At 43.1% G+C, this 23,236-nt stretch overlaps 1 protein-coding gene across 1 annotated transcript; it reads left to right on the top strand.

The window, feature by feature from the left end:
* Positions 1–250: 250 nt before the first annotated feature.
* Positions 251–22,151, top strand: LOC124255078. Its single transcript, XM_046688913.1, has 5 exons — positions 251–352; positions 13,833–13,950; positions 14,910–14,972; positions 15,509–15,538; positions 16,632–22,151. Exons 2-5 carry the CDS (start codon positions 13,929–13,931, stop codon positions 20,867–20,869), a joined length of 4,353 nt encoding a protein of 1,450 aa, XP_046544869.1. The 5' UTR covers positions 251–352; positions 13,833–13,928; the 3' UTR covers positions 20,870–22,151.
* Positions 22,152–23,236: the final 1,085 nt, after the last annotated feature.

Below are 23,236 nucleotides of genomic sequence, written 5' to 3' on the forward strand. Positions count from 1 at the left end.
ATCCCAACTGCGTAGATCGAGGCTCATGCTATTGATCACTGGATTGTCTGGTCCAGAATAGATCATTTACAGATCGCCACCAAATAGCTGGAATGTTGCTGAGTGCGGCGTTAAACCACGAACCTATAACAAACCACAGTCATTCTGCAGTCATGTGAGTATTCGGCAAATTGCACAACAACCGTCCATATCTCCGTCAGCATTCGGAAAAGAACGAGTGATCACGGACAAACGGGTATAGTTGAGTTACGTCAGAGGAAGCCCACATTTTGTCACAAGCTGAACAGCCATTTTAGCAATGAACTCATCAAACGATTATAGACAGGTCTCCACATCTCTCTGATACACAATAGTGAGTATTCTGCTGTTTGGATTCCATGTTGAATTTGATTTCATCGGGAGAGGATCTTCAGTACCTTGAAGACTAATCCATTCCCTGTATATGTATTCACAGCCATCGTAAAAATATGTCAAAACTGACGCCATGGTGTACTGTGGTATGTGCATGAGTACATGATTTGATTTACGCATGTAATGTTCGATATATCTGTTTTATTTCTCTGAACTGCAGGCCGTAAGCCCATTGTACTGTATTAACAGAGGTTACAAGGATGATTGGGTGGTGAGCCTTTTTTTAAGAAGGCATGATAAGCGAAACAAAGCAAGGTTACATAAGGTTCCTTTTTGACGTAAGCATACAAAAGGTTTGCTTGGATGACAATTGGTATATTAAGTGGTATGTAGCGATGTCTCAACTCGTAAAAAATCACATACCAAAAGAACATGATATTCATCTTAGCAACATTACGACACTATTTATTTATATTTTTAATTGCATGAAATTTTCAATTTTTAATATAAATCATAATAACAACAGAACTGGGCTAATGATGTTCTTACTGATTTAGTTATTTTTATAACCAAATCATGGTTTGCTGAAGACCAATTTTAACCAGGACCTTCACGGGTCTAATTCGTAAGAGTCCTCATCTATTGTAAATTTATCATGCCTTTGATCCTATGATATAACCAAACTTATGCATTTCTCAAATTGGCGTTGTGCAACATGTTTTGACGGTGCAGAGGTTGACAAGTCGTATGCCTGATAGCCTACTTTCAACACATGACAAACATGACCGGTAATATTGGTGCATGTCATTTGAAATATATTTCATAAATTAGTTTTTCATTGTTATAATTTCGCCATTACAATGCTGGTTTGTATGGTTAACATTTCTGAGCAGGGGCATTCCCTACATAAGGCCATTTTGTATTTTCTACTTGGGAAAACAGTACCGACAAAAATGTCTATGTGACTGAAATATAACTAATGCGAACTGGTATTGATTTATTGATATACATACATGAATATGTTTCAATATACATCGTCAATACGTTTTGCTTGTTTGATCCAGTTAACCCGACACCTCGCTATTCGGACGATTTCATAGTGTAACCAAAATGTCCGGATAAACCAGGTTCGACTGTATAAATATTGACCCCTGAGTAGTATATACATACATACATACACGCACACACGCACGCACGCACGCGCACGCACGCACGCACGCACGCACGCACGCACGCACACACACACACACACACACACACATACATACATACATACATACATACATACATACATACATACATACATACATACATACATACTAACATTTGTATAGCGCCGATATCCAGCTCAGCTCAGCTGCTCAAAGGCGCTTTGTTTTTCCCTCGTTCACTGGATGTCAATCTCAACGGCACATCGTATTGTCAATCTCAACTCCCTGGGGATCATACAACTCTTGCAGCCACTAGGCGCACCGAGTTATTGTGGCATTCCCATCCTTACGAGGTACCCATTCACAGCTGGGTGGACTGGGACACATAGTCACAGTACTTTGTCCAAGTTTACTGCACGTTGCTGTACCTGCAACTGGGTGTTTGCACGTATTCATGTGGCCACCATCTGGTCATATACCAACGGATTCGTGGGTTCTTTTAAGTGCACAGGGTTGTGTACTGTACACTATATAGAATAGCGGTACGAGATCACTTCTGACAAAAGACTCTGTAAAGCTTTATTTCATAAATAAAGCTTTTGTGAGGCCCTTATCTCTCTCCGCTAGTGTGCATACCACTTTTTGCTCGCCCCAAAACTTCCTGGTCACTATGAATCGGCACTTTCCTGGTCACGCGGCCTATGACTCAAGCCAACACTTCCTGCACTATTGTGACCACTCGACAGGGAGGTAAGTGTTGTTTGTCCTAGCAATAAATTTTCACATCAATAAACTATACAATGTTGATCTCAGCGAAACAATTTAATGTGAATCTCCTATGATTTCTTTGGTTTTCGTAATGAAAGCTTGTTGGGCTTGTTGTATCCCTTGTTCTATGTACTTTTTTCTCGTCTTCACTGATGGCAGTGCTGTTACGAGACTTGGTTCGAATCTCTTGTTTCATTCTGTGATATTTTGCGACTTCAGAGAGGACCAAACGAAATTCTTCCTCTGAGATTTTACTGTCAGTGAGTGCGGTGGAAATACGGTCGTCTATTGTGTTTAACTTTGCTTCGGCTAGAATTCTAATTTCGTCGTGTTTCAATGCTTTACGATGTAATCTGCGGGATGTAAACTTAAACACCAACCCCACCAACCCTGATACCCCAGCTTTTATTTCAATGCCCAGCACTATGGTTGCGGCTACGATGGTGGTCAACAAACCGACACCTGCTGCTCCTAATCCCATGCTGGTTGCCATAAGGGTGGTATCAGCCACATCCACGAAATTAAAAGCTTTATGGTATTTCTTACATAATGCTGCCCGTATGTCTCGATCTTGTTCTAGTTGATGTTTTATGTCGCATAACTGTCTCAAACGAAACCCGTCTACGGTTTCCATTGTTTTTGCTACTTCTTCTACGACTGGGTACAGCCCCATCCTGTGTGTATAATATATTTTATAAGATATTTTTTAATTGGGTTTCATTTAATTTTTGATGAGTATATTTGAGGCTTATAACGTTTATATCATCGCACAATACGTGAGACTCTAAGTAAATATTGGTTCACACGAAAGCTATAGAGGGGTATGAAGGGGGGGGTATAACTCTCAGTAAGGGTTCCGATCCCAGTTGTATGATGATATGGCAACGATGGTACCAGGGTCTACTTTCCAAGTGTATTGTCAACCCAGGTAAAAGTTGTCGTTCTGAACCATCACGAACCTCTCTGAGAAAGATTTCTATTACGAGTGTGGAGTTTGGTCTTATAGCCATAAGGTCTGATTGGTAATTGGGGAAGTCGACCCTTAAATGCGAATCCCCGTTTGAATCTAACATGCTGCCCAGGTAACCTGGTACTCGTATAACTTTTACATCATCAGAATCCGGAATGAAAGACCCGAGAATGATACCGTTGTTCTTAATCTCGGAGACGTAATCATTGTATTTAAACGAGATATGAGGTGCGGTGAGGGTCATGTTGATCAACCATTCGGGCTCTTTAAAGTCTGCTAGCGACACCCGCTCGTACACGTTGTCTTTCAAATGTAGGTCGTACAATGTGTTTTCCTCACCAGGCAGATCGAACCCCTCTGTGTCTCTTAAATCACCGAGTGTGACGTTGGGATGATGATTGTTCATCGTCTATATAAAAATGTTATAAAATAGTTTCCAATTGATTTTCTGATAATTTCTCAGATGTGCACTTCAACCCCATGAGATGTATGTTGTCGGGTAGGAAAATTTTGGTGAGTGATATCTTGTCTTCCACGGTAACGGTGACTCCCTGCAGACTGGTGTGGGAATCGACGTTCACCCGCACGTAAACAGAACAAATGTGATATTGATGTTGTTTGGTCCACCAGAGTTTGATTCCTTTCACGATTTCGACTTCGCCCTGCGATGGTTCACCGAGGTAGACTTGGATGACCAGCGTGGAATTCGGCGGTAGACTTTCCACGATGTTGACCACGCCGTCAAATTCAGACACCACCTGCAACCCCACGTTTTGCTCCCCGGGTTTACTCGATAGAATGTGGGCTGCCATACTCGAAAGTGGACTGATGATTACACTGCGCCTATGCGTCGGGACGTAAGCAACGAGCAGGGTTCCGTTGTTCACGACTTTGTTTAGGTAGTGGTCTTTGTTTTCCGTGAACACGTAGGGAGAGCCGAGCGTGATGTTGAGAAACCAGTCGACTCGAGATTGTGTTAAAATCCATTTGTTGTCGTCGGTGAAGACGAGGGCATACTGCTTGTTTCGAACGACGACCGTGGTCTCGACGTCGTCTAAGTTGAACAGCTTGCCGCCGAACGCTGGGTATATCATCCATTCATCCTCGTCATTGCGGACTAGGTCGTACCGAGTGTTGCTGACAGCTCTTGATGTATCGACGATATCGTCTAAGTTACTGCCAGATCCACCGACGTCGGGGACTTCAACGCGTTTGTAAATATTGTTTTTCAGTTGCAAGTTTCCAGTTTACCATCTATTCCTGGTTCATCGAATGCGCACGTGTCCCCGAGGCCGGAGACCGCTATATTAACGCATTTTTTCAATCGCATGGCCGTTCCAGGACCTTGGGCGCTAGTCATTATCGTACGTGCAGTGTCACGCTGAGGTATCCTATATTCACAGGATTATGTTTTATATCTAAAACAGATACTTTTAATTCCGAGATGGTGCCTCGGGTTAATTTCGAAAACGATTCGGTTCTGCCATCGTTATACTTTTCCGTTTTCACCGGTACAGCTCTCGACAGCGTGGAATGTCATTCGAAGTAAACCTGAGCGTTTTAGTCAATGGCTTACTGTGTCTCAAGTCGTTTTTCCCATTGTTGGCTAACACGACCGTGCCGTTCGAGTCGTTCATTTTGAGTTCGGCTCCCACGGGTTCGAAGATTTCTTCGTTGAGAGAGCACACACTGTAGTAGCCGTCCGTTATTTGGTTGCGTTTGTCGTTGACGAACAGCCTGTTGTTTTGCTGTTGATGTTGGTCCATCGCGGGTAGTAGGTGACATCGCAGAGTGCGACTTCGAGTTGGGCGGACGTGTTATCGATCGCGTGCAGCAGTTGAGCGGCCTCACTGCTCATTATTCCCGGAAGCGTCACGTACATATTGGAAGTATATATTATATATTATATAACAATTCAACATGTACAAACCGGGAGTGTTTTATTCTAAAAGCGATAAGTAAGAGCTTCCAATTTCACACACATGAAGATCGTGGTCGATGCAGATGGGTTGCATTTCAAAGCACCACTTATTGATGTGTTTAAATATTACAGGTTTTCGGTGACGAACGTTAAGACGGTACACGCTTGGTTTAACAACCCAATGCAGTTCTGGCAGAATCAATTTAATTATGCCGTGTGGTGCGCTACAACGGGGTGCGGTGTGACGTTGAGCGACACTCAGTGTGGCCCGCTGAGTCAGTCTGTGTTTATGTTTCACGTGTACTACCAGATCAGGCGTATCCTCAAAGAAATCAGCGCTCCGCTTCCACAGGACAAAGCATGGGATGCGGTAAACAATCCGTACGATCCACGGGCATACGATAGAATTTGCAACGAATTCGAAATCAATCCAACACAGATTGGTGTTTGCCAGGCGTGAATCATGGTTTGGGTATTCCTATGGTTCACAATATGCCCCTCGTAGAAGCCAGCAAGAAGTTGAAAGAATAGGATGGTAAAACGTATGCAGGTGCTTACGTCACGAATAACGAGTGGAGAGATGATCTCATGGCACCGAACGCTTGAACGACTCGATTCGAACGTATGTGTTGGCGCTGCTGGGAGCGCAGACGCAAACGTGTTCCGACATCGTGGGTAAAGGGACGGCTTACGACGTGCAGAAACAGTTCTTGGTCAACGTCGAGGATGCTATCAATGCTCCAGTTGATCTACCAATTGCTATCCAACGCTACCAAAACATGTTGGAATATGCCCGGTCGAAAGTCAACTACGTGTTCGGAGTGGGACTGTACATGGCCCCGAGCGACATGCAACTGAGAATCCATAAAGTGGTGGGCTACATCAACGAAATAGTCATTGCCACCACCGATCAAAAGTTGGGTATCAACCCGGGTATCAACGTCTTAAACGTCACACCCAGCCAAAGGTTCGATACAGCACCCACACCAAGCCCCTTCCACCACATCAGTGGCTGAAAATAAAGAACACCAGCGATCGTAAAACAGTGCTAGTGGTTGGCATCACGGTCGGGTCTGCCTCATTTGGTTAAGAATTCCTTAGCGGCCACGTACACCAGCCTGGCCAAGGCGATGATAAACGCCCACAGGTTTTGACTGAGCCATGTGACAGTTTTCGACAGCGTACTCAGTAGCCACGAGACGATGCTACACAAGATTCCCGGAAGCGCTTCGGCAGCTTTACCGGCGAGTTTAGCCAGGGCTTCTCCGAGAGATTTCAGGTGGTTTTTTTACCCAGTCTTTGACGTCGCCACCACTTGGTGGGGTTGGGGGTGTGGGTGTACCTCCACCCCCCGCCAGCCCTACGACCAGGGTTGATATGATGAAGCCCAATGCCGTAAGAACGCTGGCGATGGTAATCCCTTGCTCTCGGAACAAAATTCGGATCCTGTCCGCCAACGTGGTGTCTTCGTTCAGGACTCGATCGATGGTTTCCCGCACGCGGCTGATTTGGGACCAAAGCTGTTCTCGATTAGAGGGAGCGGATTCCATTCCAGTCCGTATCTCGTCTTGTAAGTCGTGCAACCGTTTTTCGATGATGGTTTTCAGAGACTCGTCATCTTGGACCTGACTGAGTTTTATTTTCTTGCGAGCGATGTGCTCATCGATTTCGTTCAGTTTCCCCATATTGTTCACGAGTTCTCCACGAACGATTCGCAATGCCCTGTCTAGCCCTCGCAGTTCTCGAACAGGAAATTCGAAACCCGGCAAAGGCTCGTTCCAGTACGTGTCTAACAGTTTTTTGATGCTGTCCAACGTTTCTTTAGCACGTTGCGGTACATCTCCGGCATTGCTGAGTTCGGTCCAGACATTTTGCAGATCACAAACTACTTTGGGTGGAAGTTGTTTGGGTCGTGCACCGCCGTAATCTCGCATGTTTAATTCATCGCGGATCAGTTGCCCACCATGACGACTGGCTACCATAGACAAGGCAAGCAGTTTTCTTGTGTGTTTGCTCATGAAATCGATCTCTGGATGAGCTTTCAATCGCAGCGTCCCTTCGTTGTCAATTTTGAACTTGGAATAGTCTCGTCCCAACGGTTCGACGTAATTTTTATCTCGCCTCAATGTGTTGTAATATTCGTCTACGGTCTGCTTTAAAAGTTCATTGCTAATGGTGTCGCCCATGAATGAGGTGTCTTCAACGTAATCCCCATCATCGAGCCCACCAGCACCCAAATCATCCATCGGAATGTCATCCATTATATTAATTATATTAAACTTATATATTTCATGTATATAACAATGTCCCAATACGGAAGAAAGTTAGATCCTTTCCGAAGATTAAGAGAGCCTCTCGACATCAAAGCCGTGCGTCAGTCGGTGACCATCACCAATAATCCGAGCAAGATAGATCAAAACCAAACGCTGTTGGTTCGATTCCCCAACCTGGGCGAGAATGACGTTATCGTTCCCGGAACGGTTCGACTGGCATTTAACATCGCGTTGACTTCTGACAACGACAAACGTGAGCCCGTGAGAATGTCGGTTGTGCCATCGTCAAGAAAACCACCATCAAAATCAGCGGCAACAAGGTGTTGAGTATAGACGACAGAGATATGTTTTACTGTTACATGGATCTTTGGAAAAGAAAGGGTGAACACGATAACGATGTGTACCAAGGCATCTGTTCACAGAACTGTAAATCAGCGTCCGAACGAGCCATCGCCGAAGCGTACGGGAAGCGTTTTTTGCCTGCCGCTCGGGATACGCGCGCTTTACCAGGCCGCGCTGGGCGATTGGCTGGAATACGAACTCACGTTTAACGACTACAGCAAAGTCGTGCATACGTCGAACGGCGATGATGGTAGTTACGCCATCGACAACATCTCACTGGATTTCAACATGGTCACGAGTTCGGAGCTGGCCCGGCAGATTCGAAACCAGTACTCTGGGAAGCTGTCCATCCTGTACGATAGGGTCCTGCGGCATAAAACGATAGTACGGGACAAGAGTTACACGTTGTGGAATATCAACTTGAATGTGCCGGCGCGATCAATGAAAGGCATCTTGATCATTCCAGTGGAGGAATATGTACCATTCGAAAGAGACAGCGAAAGGTTTTTCAATCCTGAAATCACGAAAGTGGAAGTGACCATCGAGGGCGTGCCCAACCAACTGTTCAGCCAAGGCATGAGGGCATACCAGCAATGGGACGAGATAAAAAAGCTACCGACTCTCAAACAACACCCACCGGAAGTCAACAACGTCGCCAAGGACCTGGATCTATCCTCCATGCAGATCGGGGAATACCTGACCACCAAGTACGCGCTGTGGTTGGACATGCGATCCACGTATGACGACAGGCTACACGGAAGCAGACGCCGCATTGACAATGGCAGCGAGGGGATCACCATCCAAATCGTCAAGAAGGCTCAAACCGCAGGCAAATTAAAACTATATTTGTACGCGACTATGGACGCGCAACTTAATATCGACAATGGAAGATTCGTGCAGGCAATTTATTGATCTACCTCGCGATCTGAACTGCGCTTTAGTGTGCGGGCAGACGGGCTGTGGGAAGACCGTTTTCGTGCTGAATATGCTGGAGGGATACTACCGGGATACCTTCGATAACATCGTTATCATGTGCCGTACTCTGCACATCAACAAAACGTACACGGAAAGATCTTGGGTGATGACGGACCCGGACGTGCACAAAGTCAACCCGGGAACACGTCTGCAGGATTGGCTGAAAGCTTATCACAACAAATTTAAAGGGAAGTTGACGCTGTTTATCCTGGACGACTGCAGCACTAATAAAGAGATAACAAAAAAGAGAGACATGCTATGGTATTTAGCGTTTTCTGGCCGACACGCAAAGCACAGCGTTTGGGTGCTAACGCAGAAATTCAACTCGGTGTTGAAAGACCTCAGGGAACAGACGCGATGGGTTGCCTTTAGTCTCTCGTACAGACCCTGAAGCAAGGTTGCCTTATTCACTGCAAGGACAGGGATTCGTTCGAGGAATGTTTGAGAGAAAACGACGTGATGAGCAAACTAGAACGGGAACGAATGAAAAAACAACTCGCCGAAACGAAACAACCCGCTCGGGATACGCGCCGCTTTACCAGGCCGCGCTGGGCGATTGGCTGGAATACGAACTCACGTTTAACGACTACAGCAAAGTCGTGCATACGTCGAACGGCGATGATGGTAGTTACGCCATCGACAACATCTCACTGGATTTCAACATGGTCACGAGTTCGGAGCTGGCCCGGCAGATTCGAAACCAGTACTCTGGGAAGCTGTCCATCCTGTACGATAGGGTCCTGCGGCATAAAACGATAGTACGGGACAAGAGTTACACGTTGTGGAATATCAACTTGAATGTGCCGGCGCGATCAATGAAAGGCATCTTGATCATTCCAGTGGAGGAATATGTACCATTCGAAAGAGACAGCGAAAGGTTTTTCAATCCTGAAATCACGAAAGTGGAAGTGACCATCGAGGGCGTGCCCAACCAACTGTTCAGCCAAGGCATGAGGGCATACCAGCAATGGGACGAGATAAAAAAGCTACCGACTCTCAAACAACACCCACCGGAAGTCAACAACGTCGCCAAGGACCTGGATCTATCCTCCATGCAGATCGGGGAATACCTGACCACCAAGTACGCGCTGTGGTTGGACATGCGATCCACGTATGACGACAGGCTACACGGAAGCAGACGCCGCATTGACAATGGCAGCGAGGGGATCACCATCCAAATCGTCAAGAAGGCTCAAACCGCAGGCAAATTAAAACTATATTTGTACGCGACTATGGACGCGCAACTTAATATCGACAATGGAAGATTCGTGCAGGCAATTTATTGATCTACCTCGCGATCTGAACTGCGCTTTAGTGTGCGGGCAGACGGGCTGTGGGAAGACCGTTTTCGTGCTGAATATGCTGGAGGGATACTACCGGGATACCTTCGATAACATCGTTATCATGTGCCGTACTCTGCACATCAACAAAACGTACACGGAAAGATCTTGGGTGATGACGGACCCGGACGTGCACAAAGTCAACCCGGGAACACGTCTGCAGGATTGGCTGAAAGCTTATCACAACAAATTTAAAGGGAAGTTGACGCTGTTTATCCTGGACGACTGCAGCACTAATAAAGAGATAACAAAAAAGAGAGACATGCTATGGTATTTAGCGTTTTCTGGCCGACACGCAAAGCACAGCATTTGGGTGCTAACGCAGAAATTCAACTCGGTGTTGAAAGACCTCAGGGAACAGACGCGATGGGTTGCCTTTAGTCTCTCGTACAGACCCTGAAGCAAGGTTGCCTTATTCACTGCAAGGACAGGGATTCGTTCGAGGAATGTTTGAGAGAAAACGACGTGATGAGCAAACTAGAACGGGAACGAATGAAAAAACAACTCGCCGAAACGAAACAACCCAAACTCGTGCTGAAAACCGACCAACCCGTGGCTTATCGAGTGTTTGAGTTTAGCAAATGCTTAGCAAATTCTTAGCAATGCTTAGCAATGCTTAGCAAATGCTATATTTTTTGGGTGGTAACATTGTGTCGTGAGTTATGATCAATAATTCCTCTCTGACGAAACCTCTCGGCGGCCCATAGTGCAAGTTCGGTTCGTCGTCTTTGATGTCCACTTTATCTACGTTGTAAGTTTTGACCGACCATGTAGGATCGGTGGCTCGTTTATGAGTGTCTCCTTCGTGTTCTCCTGGCTGATATAGGTACCTCACAAGAGCCCGGTCGGGTATTTGTTTCTCTTTCCCACGCGACGGTGCAGCTGATTCAGCATTCACTGATTTCAATTTAATAGCGTTGGCTGTTTTTTTATCAGTGACACGAGTGATTTCGTGATTGATAGCCGACACCACTTGAGGTAGTCGCACGACCCATTCGGTGTTGGGGGTGTTTAGACCTATTTCCTGTGCGTACTGATCCCCAAATAAGCGCTGGGCCAAAGTCCTATTGAATCTCTCGACTATGGCTTGACTGCGATGAGCTCCGGCCGCTCCGCGCCTGACTTAGATGCCGTGCTTGGCTAGCAGTTGTGACACGGCACCCATGAACTCCCGTCCAGCATCGACTTGCAGCTATGTGGGCCATGTCAGCCGACTGCGCTTGTATATGCCCTCGAATCCGCATGCTACTTGGGTCGAATCTTTCGCGGTTAAGGGTTCAGCTTCTTTGTAGCGGCTGGCCACGTCAACGACGGTTAGGGCGTACTTGTATGTTTTACGTCTCACCATGTCGTGGGGTAGAAACAGGCGGTCGGCTTGGTGAACGCGATTGGGCGTCGACACGTCATATATTCTTCTAGGTACATAGCGCGGTACCGGTAGGTAGATTTGCCACAGGGCTTGTTTTTCCAACCACGCTTTGGCTTCGTTTTGTGATACTCTTGCTATCTTGGCAAGTTTGTGTATGGCGCTCGCGCCTTTCCAGTACCTACGCAGACTGTAATAAATGTTTTCAATTTTTTTTTGATGTCGTGACATTATATATATATATAATTATTCTTTTAGTTCAATTTTTCGTGTCCGACGTGTACGTGTTGATTCCGTTGATGGCGATCCAACGTTTCGTGTCCGGCGACAGGGACGTTTTGTTTATCGTCAGTCCATATATCCTGTGTCCGTCGCTTCTCAGTGTATTCATTTGATGTTTGAAAGTGCGAATCTTGAACAGGGCTTCCTTGAATCTGGCCTGTTTGATTTGTTTTTTCACCACATATTTTTTCACGCCTTTCGCTTTTCTGATTTCATTATCGTCTGCTTTCAGGATGGAATACATTTTGGGTCTCAAGCCGATGTATTCCGTGATCGGTGTTCTGGCGCATTCGTCTTTCATCTTGCCGAGCACTTTTTTATTGATAGTGTCATGCATCGGGTGGTCCTTGGGGTTGTCGCTGGTGTCGTACAAATCGATGTGTTTCTTCATGTCCTCGTACATGTCATTGGTTCGAATTTCCATCAGCAGGGAGTCCGTGTCTGTGTACAGCACTTCACACCGTTCGCCGTACTGTTTCTTCAGTTCGTTGTAGTAAAAGTCGTACATCAGGTGTTTGGATAAGTCGAGGATGCTCATCCCCTTTTCCTCATGTGCAGGGCCACCCGATCGTCGCTGAATATCTTGCTCCGGTTGGCCGACGTGTTCGAGATATTCAGAAAAACATATATTCGAAACAGTACGACCTAGATCTCCTATTTCTCCTCCTCCTGAGCTTATTTTCCTCTTTCGACCGGACTAGCTTCACGTGTTTTCTCAAGTTCTCCATCGTCTTACCGAACACCAAGTTGTTCATGAGCTTGTACAGGTTTTTCTCGAAATCACTGTTGGCCCGCTTTCACAAGTCCGTGTTCATTCTAATGTAGGGCTCCATCCACGGACTCTGGTCGAACTTGAGCACCCTATGAATTTTCGTGAGTTTCATTCCCAGCGACAGGTACAGTTGCAGGTTGCGATAGTGAACGATATATTTTTTCTTCTTCATCAAGTTGGGTACGAGTTTTTCAACGTTAGCCGGCTTATTTTTCCCCAGCAAGTTTCGTTGGTAGTTGGACATCCAATCTGGGTTAAGTGTCAAACGTTCGGGAGCGAGTGGATAGCTTTTGTGTGATTTGTGTAATTCCACGGGATATTCCAAGTCCACTTCGAGTATGTCGCCTTTTTTCGATTCTGACACGATGCCCATGACGTCGATCGTCTCGTGTGTCCACTCGAATCCCCCCGGTGGGTAGATACTGGCTCATGGCCCAGCCGTACAGCTTGTTGGTGTCGAGATAGAGGATATCGGTGGTGGGTTGATTCGGATTATAGCCCTTCACGTACTTGTTGTTGGCTTTCGTGTAGCGTTTGGAAGCCATGGAAATACCACCTTGGAAGACTTTTTCGATGAACAGGTGCATGTCGTAATCCGTCAATAGTTTGAGTTTCACACCAGTCTTTTTCAACAAGGCATCCCGAGAGAGACCCGGGGAGGAGAAATAGGAGATCTAGGTCATACTGTTTCGAATATATGTTTTTCTGAATATCTCGAACACGTCGGCCAACAGGAGTACATCTGTTTTCAAGTACAGGTTGTTGTAATCACCCAGATTCTTGCAGCCCAGTTTATTCCATAGGTTAATCGCGTGCGAGTAATCGTCCTGGGTGATAGTCGAGTCGGTCAAGTTGCTGTAAAATCGGTTGATGGGAGGCAGTCGTGTCTCGTTGGACTTGGCCCAGCTGTCCATGTATTCATAGGGGTAAACGCCCTTCCTCATTAACAGAGGTCGAGTCTCGGCGTCGGTGTATCGCAGAAGACCAATGCCAACCCGGATCTTCACGGCTAGGGGTAATGTGGCTCTGCAGTTGGAACTGGAAAATGCATTTGGATTCAAAATTAAATGCTAAAAACATCTATTCCCTGGATAACAAATGGTCCGGCCCTACAAGCAGAGTTGATCGGACGTTTCAGTCTTTTATGCGGGGGGAATCGAACCCGGGTCTTCTTTATGACGAGCGAAAGCTATAAGTTTCGGCTACCCCACCGAGACCTGAATGATACAGCGTGCAGCTGCGGTTTGGTTTTTATTACCAGTGAACAGTCTGTTTCTAACTTGAGGTGTTACGGCTAAAATCTATCATGTTTTTGTTTCAGATATTACCTATTAGGATACAGAGACACACGGCATTAGATGGGAATACGTCTGCAAAACATGCGAGATCAGACTCCTCAGTAGAAGCTTCTCCAGAAATGTCCCAACCACACTATACAAGTAGGTATATTGGAAGTAACACGTATTATTTGGGATTACACTTTCTCAGTAAAGAACAGATTCTAGTACTTCTCTCGTGCCTGACTCTGAGGGTGTGGTTTCAAATCAAGAATGGGTCTCGACCCAATTAAAGTACTAGAATCTGTACTTTACTCCGAAAGTGTGATCCAAATATAATGCGTTGCATGTGATGACTTTCTAAATGACATTTAGGAGATAAACATCATGTGTTGGCCAATTTCCGGGTGCTATTGAGTATTTGAAGCACGGGAATTCATTTGGAACCGACGACGTCAAATGAAATATTCCCGTGCTTCAAATACTCAATAACACCCGGAAATTGGCCAACACATGATGTTTATCGACACAAAAGTAAACCAAAAGGTCCACACACGTTTTTGTGTTTGCACTCATTGACATCGAGTACGGGTACAGCAGTGAAATATCATCAGCCGGCCGTTTCGGCTGTTTCCCATGGTAGCATCTGGAACTGCTCATTTGTGACGTCATTCGGACTTTACGTCACAATTTGATTTTAATGACGTCATCACAGCTGACGACGTAACAATACAATGGTGTGAGCGATGTTTGCATGTATTAATACGCAGCGAATTTCCGGGAATCGAATACCATTTGATCACGTTTTTCAACCAATCAGATTAAAAGATTAAAGAACACAGTGACTCTTGGTTTACAATGTGTATTCATAGATATTGGAGTTCACTTGATTTTCAATTAGATACGTAAAATCCTTTATGCCGAGTCTGCTCCCTAGTTTGGGACTTGGTTTAGGCATTAACTTATGTCAAACTAAAATTGGAGTTTGCACACAAAGTCTATCCTTAATGACTTCAGTCAAACGTCCTGGGATTAACTAGAGGTCATTGTCTAGTCGAAGTGTCCTATTCTGTATTCCGATGCAAGTTTGAATGTCTTCATAATTGTTCGTGAAATTTCAGTCTCACAGACGGGTATGATGGGAGGAACTGCTATCAACAGCACTGTAGCGGGTGTTATCAATTGTAAGTTCCTCAGTGCACGTGTTTGAACATGACGTTGTCTTATTTTGGTAGTTGGTGTCAGTTATGTGACCTCAGTGACAAAGCCAACATCTGCACCCACCAAGATCCTGGTTGGAATTGGTCTTCAGCATCCCGTACTTGTCAAGAGGCGACTAACGGGATCGGGTGATTTGGTTGACACGTCATCGTATTGATCACTGGATTGTCTGGTCCAGACTCGATTATTCACAGACCGCCGCTATATAGCTGGAATATTGCTGAGTATGGCATTAAACAAAAACGCAAAAACACAACCTCGCAGATCGATTGCAGCTAATTTCCATTCTCTTCCAATAAACCTAAGTGTGTGTTGTAACATTTTGCAAAAGTATGACTGTCAAGTAACTATCAAATTATATAATTATATTATGGAATGCAATGTTACAAATTATTATGTTTATGTCCATAAGACAAATGTGTCTTATTGTGTCGCCTGTATGTTTAAGATGACTTAATTATATATTTCACATAACGTTATTATTTTCACATTCCGGCAGATGGATGGTCGCCTCTTTCGGATTTGATAGGTGAGTAGTGTTGCACTGCATTTTCGTGTCTTCTTTACTATTAATTCCGTTTCCCAATGTGTAGATCGATGTTCTTGCTGTCAATCACTGGATTGTCTGATCCAGACCCGATTATTTACAGACCGCCACTGTAAAATGAATATCGATTTCTAGTTAGCTTAATGGACCCGTAAATTTATTCGGGTTAGAATTGGTCTTCAGCAACCCATGCTTGTCGTAAGAGGCGAAAAACGGGATCGGGTGGTCAGGCTTGCTAACTTTTTTACACATGTCATCGTATCCCAATTGCATAGATCGACGCTTATACTGTTGATCACTGGATTTTCTGATCCAAGCTCGATTATTTACAGACCGCCACCATAGCTGAAATATTGCTGAGTGCAGCTTTAAACAAAAGACAAACTAAACAAACAAGCAAACAGTAATATGAATCACTCTCGCTTTCCAAATGTATATTCCAATATATAACAGAATCTATGCCATGCTGATATATACATTAATAGAATTGGTAGTTGTCAGTTGAATCCAACCCTAAATGCCGTTGTACAAAGGTAGTCGTAGCACTAAGGTTGCTTTGAACAACAGCACCCGCGTATTCAGCGTGACGTGCGGACGCTTTAACAACCCGGCTATCCCCCGCCACAATTTACCTAGAACTACGCAAGATTCCATCTGCGTGGAAACAAATATTTAACACTTAGGATTTTCGTAAATACAACTCCTCTTAAACTATTGTTTAATATTGGCAGTGTATTTCCTTAATAGTGGATAGCGGCTGAATATGTTGGAAAATGTACATTTAAAAATCCCATATCATAAAAATATACTGAACATCACGAAATAATCGGGATTACGCTTCGTAAGTTTCTAGAATCTTAGAAATTCCCTTTCAGACGAAGATAAACCTTAAAATACATGTAGACGCATGTCTTTCCCCATTTAAATAATTTAACTTTAGAATGCTGCTGTCGTATATGTTAACTATAACCCATAATGTTCTCGTGGCTGAATGTGTTTGGTCTGAAGAGTAAGCAATAAAACCGTACAGATGTGATACATATGATGATTTGATTATGTTATTTATTTTCTTCAGCCGAAACAAACCTGAAAATCCAATCGACACGTGCGAAAAACCATGTTTCGACCCATGTAGAAGATGTTGCCTACAGACATCTGACAGAGAAAGGCTGTGTGGTCATCAAGGGAAGGTCAGGAACTGGCAAGTCACATCTTGGCTACACTCTGTTAGAAAGAGTATCAAAGGCGTTCTCACGACTACCGCTAAAAATATCCTCCCCTGACGAATGGGCCTATGTACCGAAATCAATGCCCTGCGATAAGTATGTGGTTATGATTGACGATATTTTTGGTTCTTGTAATCTAATAAAATACAATCTGGACCAGTGGAGACCGAGGTTTGAACTTGTGTGGCCTTCAGTTGAAGCTGGTACAATCTGGATAGTGATTACGTCAAGGCCTGAAATAATTTCTCAAGCAATGCCAAACTTACAGAGATATAACATATTCAGCCTTTCAACAGATATCCGATTGGATGTTGGAAATCATTGTCTCACAGTAGACGAAAAACTACAGTTTATTTCCACAGTGTGTGGAAAATATGTCCCTCAAGGACTCAGAAGAGAGATTGCAAGTATAAACACTGCTCTAGGCTTCCCTCAGTGCTGCGTATTTTTTGCTTCAAATGAGCATGTTCAAAGAAAAGGACTGGAGTTTTTTCATAAGCCATTTGAGTATATCAGTTTTGAACTTAATAGTATCAAGAAGGAGCAAAGGGAATCGTTTTATGTTTTACTACTAGTGTTATTATACAATGGGTATTTACCGATCAAAGAGTTGAAGACATTAAATCATTCTCGGGATTTTAAAACTCGGTGCAAGCAAATTAAAGAAGTGTGTGGTTTGAAACAAAAGCCAGTCATTAGGGAAATTGCTGAATTTCTCTGTGAGATTTATCTTGTGAGTGACGGAAAGATGTACATGTTTTCGCACAGGTCGATACATGATGTCTTGTTGGTGGATTTGTGTAAATCATACCCAGATTTAGGAATCGAATTCTGCACCCCATCAACGTTGGTAGAATTCGTCAGAACGAAAGACGAGCAAGTTGAGATTTGTGAAACAGCAAATGCAGTTGTCCTTAATGAAGATTTGTATCCTGCATTTGCAAACAAACTCAAGGAGTATTTATCAGAAGAGGACAGTCGAGACATAGTGCTGTCTCACCCTTCTCTAAATAATGTTGACATCTTAGAGGAAATGTTCAGAGAATGGGATGTTACAAATATTCACAGGATGTCAATGCATGAAATGTCCTCATATTTGATATTAGCAAACGACATGTTGTCAGAGAATGTTGTCCGCCGTACTTACGTGTATTGCTTATCCCACATAATCTTCAACAAGATGACAGAGTTTGCAAAGCTAATTATTGAATCATTCGGAGCTGCTACAGATGATACCCAGTCTGTCTTGGATGAAGCGTTAACGTGTGCTGTAGACAGGAGCCAGAATGATTTAGTAGAAATGTTACTCTCCCACAGAGCACACCCCTCAAATGAATGTTTTCGACTTCTAGCTGGAAGGCCATCCATCGAATCTGATAATTGCGTAAAGCTAACAGAAAAGATGAAACCAGAACCAGAAGAACTGAATCATTTGCTTCAAATTGCAATACAGAGCTGCAATGTGATATGTGTCAAAAGGATAATTGATTTGTGCAATACACATATACAAGATCCCACACAGTTATACAGTCAGTATCTACAAATGTGTATTGACAGACACACTCAGAAATGTTGTGTTCCAGGTCAAGAATGTATACGCAAAGAGGATAGGATGGCAACAACTGACATATCCAAAGCTGTTGATGTCATAAAACTACTTCAGGGAGAAGGTGGCACCATGGATCTCGATGAAATGTTGATTCTTGCCTCATGTCAACATGAATCAGATAAAGTGCTTGAGCTGTTACACGAGGTCTTTCAAATTCCCCATTCTGCTCCAGATGATGTTCAAGAAAGTTGGTGTCACAGTAAGAAGCATCACCAGTTCTTGAAGTCTTTAAGAGATATGGAAACGTCAGTACAGGTGCAGCCCAAAACAGCCAGTGTTCTTCTCCAAAGGGCAGCATGGAAACAGTGTCAGGAATGTGTTAGCATCTTCCTTTCATGGCCTGGTGTAACTGACCCTGATGACAAGGGTAACACAGTTTTTCACTATTTGGTTGGTTCTTGTGAAGTCCACCACCATGATGTATTGGAGTTTCTACTAAAGGAAAGGGTGTCTGGAAAGCAGAAGCCTAATAATAAAGGTCAGTTACCTCTGCACGTTGCCACGATTGTCAAGTGTGTGAAATGTGTCAGTTCGTTGTTATCGACTTCTGACATAGATGCCCAGGATTGCAATGGTGACACAATAGTACATTGTTTGTACACTTATGGCAGGCTGGGTACCCCTTGGAAACAGGAAGTACATGAGCTATTGCAATTGTTTATTGATAACAGGGCTAACGTTCATATAAAAAATGGACTGGGTAAGACAGCCCTGCATTTGGCAGCAGAGAGACCTTGTGTGCAGTGTGTTCAACTTTTGGTGCCTGTGTCAGAAGTAAACGCCCTTGATAAAGCCGGTAACACTCCTTTACATTCTTTACATAAGGGCAAAATCCATATATCTGCATCAAGTGTAGATTCCTGCCGTATGATCTATCAACTAATCATCGAGAAAGGAGGTGATAAACATATCACAAACATAGAAAGACAGTCAGCGTTACATTTGGCAGCGCTGGGACGGTGCACGGAAGGTGTAAAACTTTTAGCAACTGAAACAGGTGTGAATGGACGGGATAGACATGGTAACACACCTTTACTCTATGTACACCAATGTGTGCATCCTATTGGTTGTGCAGGTGACTGCAGTGAAATGCACAATGTCCTTGTTGAAAATGGAGCAGATGCTAAAATCAAGACCAAGACTGGAAAGACAGCTCTTCATTATGCAGCAGCGATACAGTGTGAAGGAAGTGCAAAGATCTTACTACCTCTGTCCGATGTAGATGCCCAGGATGCACGTGGCGATACAGCGTTGCATTGTATACATGAAAAATGTCATGGTTCACGCCACAAAGAAATGTATAAAATGTTCATTGATAAAAAGGCAAATGTAGAAATAAAAAATAGGTCTGGACAGACCCCTCTTCATATGGCAGTAGAAAGACAGAATATTGACAATGTTAGACTCCTGCTATCTGTGGCTGACCCAAACGCTCAGGATATGTATGGTAGGACAGCTTTGCACTATGTACGTCACAATAATGAAGAGGATAATTGCCATGAATTATGTAAACTCTTTGTGGAAAAGATGGCCGATGGAAATATCAAAGAAAAGACTTATGCAGAAACGGCTCTGCACGAGGCAGCAAGGAGGCAATGTCCAGAATGTGTGAGACTGTTGCTTGAGGTGACAGACGTGAATGTCAAAGATAACAAAGATAACACAGCTGCTCATGGCATACACGATACAAGTATATTTACTACAGAGGAAGATAACTGCCACGAAATATTACGCCTTCTTATTCAGAAGGGTTTACATGGCCATCTCAGAAACAAAATGGGACAGACAGTGCTGCATTTAATAGCAAGTAAGCAATGTTTTCAAGGTGTCAAATTGTTACTTGCTGTGTCAGACGTAAATGCCCAAGACAATGCAGGCAACACAGCTTTCCACTGCTTGCATTCTGCACACTTTTGTAAGGACGGATGTGAAAAGATTTACCACGATCTTATTGCTAAAAGGGGTGATGTTCAGATCAAGAACAGAAAGGGACTGACAGCTCTGCACAATGCAGGAAAAAGTAAATGTACAAAATGCGTAGAGCTGATGCGAAAGGTGTTAGATGTAAATGCCAAAGATGAAGATGGCAACACCGCCCTCCACTACATACATGACACATACTGTACGAAGCCGTGTCGAGAAGTACACCAACTCCTCTTTGAAAGGGGGGCGGATGGGCATGCCAAGAACAAGTGGGGACAGACACCTCTGCATCTTGCAGCACGAGAACAATGTAGAGAAGGTGTAAGTGTGTTGCTACCTGTGTCAGACGTGAACTCTCAGGATCAAGCTGGCAACACGCCTTTGCATTGTGTTTATGATATATGTTTTGAAGAACAGGATGATAGATATCGCGAGTTATATGAACTCCTTACTGAGAATGGGGCTGATATTCATATAGAAAACGGGAGAGGAGAGACGGCTGAGCAGTTGACGAAGAAAAGACGTATGTTCCATGGACAAGTAACAGAGGACTAGCGGTAATCGGGCAGCATTATTATGTGCAAGCAAAATCCATAACATTTGTGAAGTGAACATCATCTGTGTTTTGTAACTGTGGAAGATCAAGACAAGGGAATGCAGGACCCCAAAAGAGAAGATATTGGATCCAAATATTTCAATCAACACATTCTCTCATGACATATCCAAGAAGAGTTTCTTTGTGGTGTATATAGAATAAATTTGATGTGTTTGAGTGTAAATATGTTATGCAAACCAGTTTACTTCAAATCAGAGGATATACACACATAAAATGCACTGATCATTTGTGAATTACCGAATGTGAGTATGTGTGTGTGTATGTGTGTGCGTGTGCGTCTGTGTGTGTAACCTTGTTAATATGTACATCGGTTTCATTGAATCAGAAGATGTATATGACATCTTTATATATCGCATCAATGCAGGATGTTCAGTGGAGGATTGTATTGTGATGCTATTGTGCACTGAAACACTATGTCACATATAATGACACTGCAATTGTAACCTTGTAATACAACAACATACCTATATCATTCCATCGTGTTGCATTCAATTACAAGTTTCTATCTCTGTACATAATTATTCTTAGAATATTTTATGCCCAGTCATTTTATGATACTAATGTGACTAAGCTCAATGAATATTTTACAGGCTCTTCAAAGAGAATATATATATATTTGATGACTATTCACATGTCTCCTGCCTTGGCTATGCCACAAAACTGGAAAAAAGTATTCACATAATGCTTTTTATAAGGGTAGATGGATGAGGTGCACCATCGGATAATTTAACATGCAATGGAACCGATTTGGGTGAACAATATTCTCTACTGATATGCCACTCCTTGTAACTATACTGCGATAGAAATGGCCAGTCTTATCAATGCTGTTAGGTAAATGCGCCCTTTAAAATTAAATATTGTATGTGAATTAAACCTGGCATCTCAGTCTATTGCGATTATTATGATAATCATGATCTCACAGTAGTCAATCAAAAATCACGCCCTAATCTGAAGCTGTAGAAAAGGTGAATCTGAGTTTGGAATCGCATCACATTATAATAAACACATCACATCGGAAATGTTTGTTCAAAGCGAAGGGTTTCTATTCGCTTCCACGTTGTTCATTAAACGTTTAATAATATTTTCCTTCTCATGTAGAATGTGAATAATATTCAGCTATTTACTAGCTCTACGTCTTTATCAAACATGAAAATCTTAAGAAAAGGAATTTTATTGCTTCTAAATATTCACCTTGAAAATGTGAAGTTTTCGATTGTGGGAGCCGTGTCAATCGGCACTCGCAAAGTACTTGATCAAGACAACCAGTTGTCAGACTTCCATTTTTAGTGGAAGCCTGGAAGTGGCTTAGTGGGTTAGATCGTTGACTTTGTGTTCTGGCGATTAGGTTAATGACTATGAGAGTATAGGTTCGAATCCCGAATTGGAGTCAAGCCCCCAAAGTACTAGAAACTGAAAAAGTATAATCCCAAATATAACCGATGCATAAAATGAAACGATAACTATTTATCACTTTCCAAAATGCTATGATTGTTGTTGTTATGTATCAAACACAGAGAAACTAGTACATGTTCATGGTTTCAACTGACATAGATTTAGGTTAAGCGCACACGTTTTCAACTACCGGTCATGCATACATGAGGTCATCTCGAGTATTAGCCACAGTCAAGGTTTACTCACAAATATCTACATACAACAGATGAGGATGAGCCTCAAGTATCTTAGTGTATCTCTTGTGATAAATAAAGTACTTGAAAGAAATTGTTCAGAATCATAAACTGTAAATATGTATGTGTATAAATAATAGCTTGTTTTTCAATTTGAGCTTTTAGTCCACTTTGAAAATGTAAATTATATTGTTATTTTAGAATGTGTTGAACAAAAGTGCATCGTATTTATAACAGACTTGTGTATATGTACCTTGTTGCTTTAAGGCTGAAATAATGTTGATGCGATGATAAATGTTAACGCATTCACATGTTTTCAATGGCCAGGATAGCATAGAGTGCTTAACCTTTTCTTGGTGTCTACCTTCATTTGGCAGAAGAAAACTAAATATTCTTAATGCAAAGATAAGATAAAGGATGAGCAACTAAAACATTATTGATTTACCCAAGGCACCAATGAAGATTCAAATTATTATTGTGTTGATCGATGTTAAACGCAATTATTTTCAGACTGTATAATACCGACGTAACAAACTTTTAATCTGGTTTGATTTAATCTGGTTTGATGTGTATTGTTCATAGAACGTACTCCAATACTTTGTAATGGTGTTCTTTCTGCCTGCTTATTGTATATATTGTAATTGAAAGTTGTAAATATTTGGGAGGGTCTACGAATTTAAC

The sequence above is a fragment of the Haliotis rubra genome, unplaced genomic scaffold (assembly GCF_003918875.1).
Source record: "Haliotis rubra isolate DU_JTF1 unplaced genomic scaffold, ASM391887v1 Scf591, whole genome shotgun sequence".
NCBI classification, from domain to species: Eukaryota; Metazoa; Mollusca; class Gastropoda; order Lepetellida; family Haliotidae; genus Haliotis; species Haliotis rubra.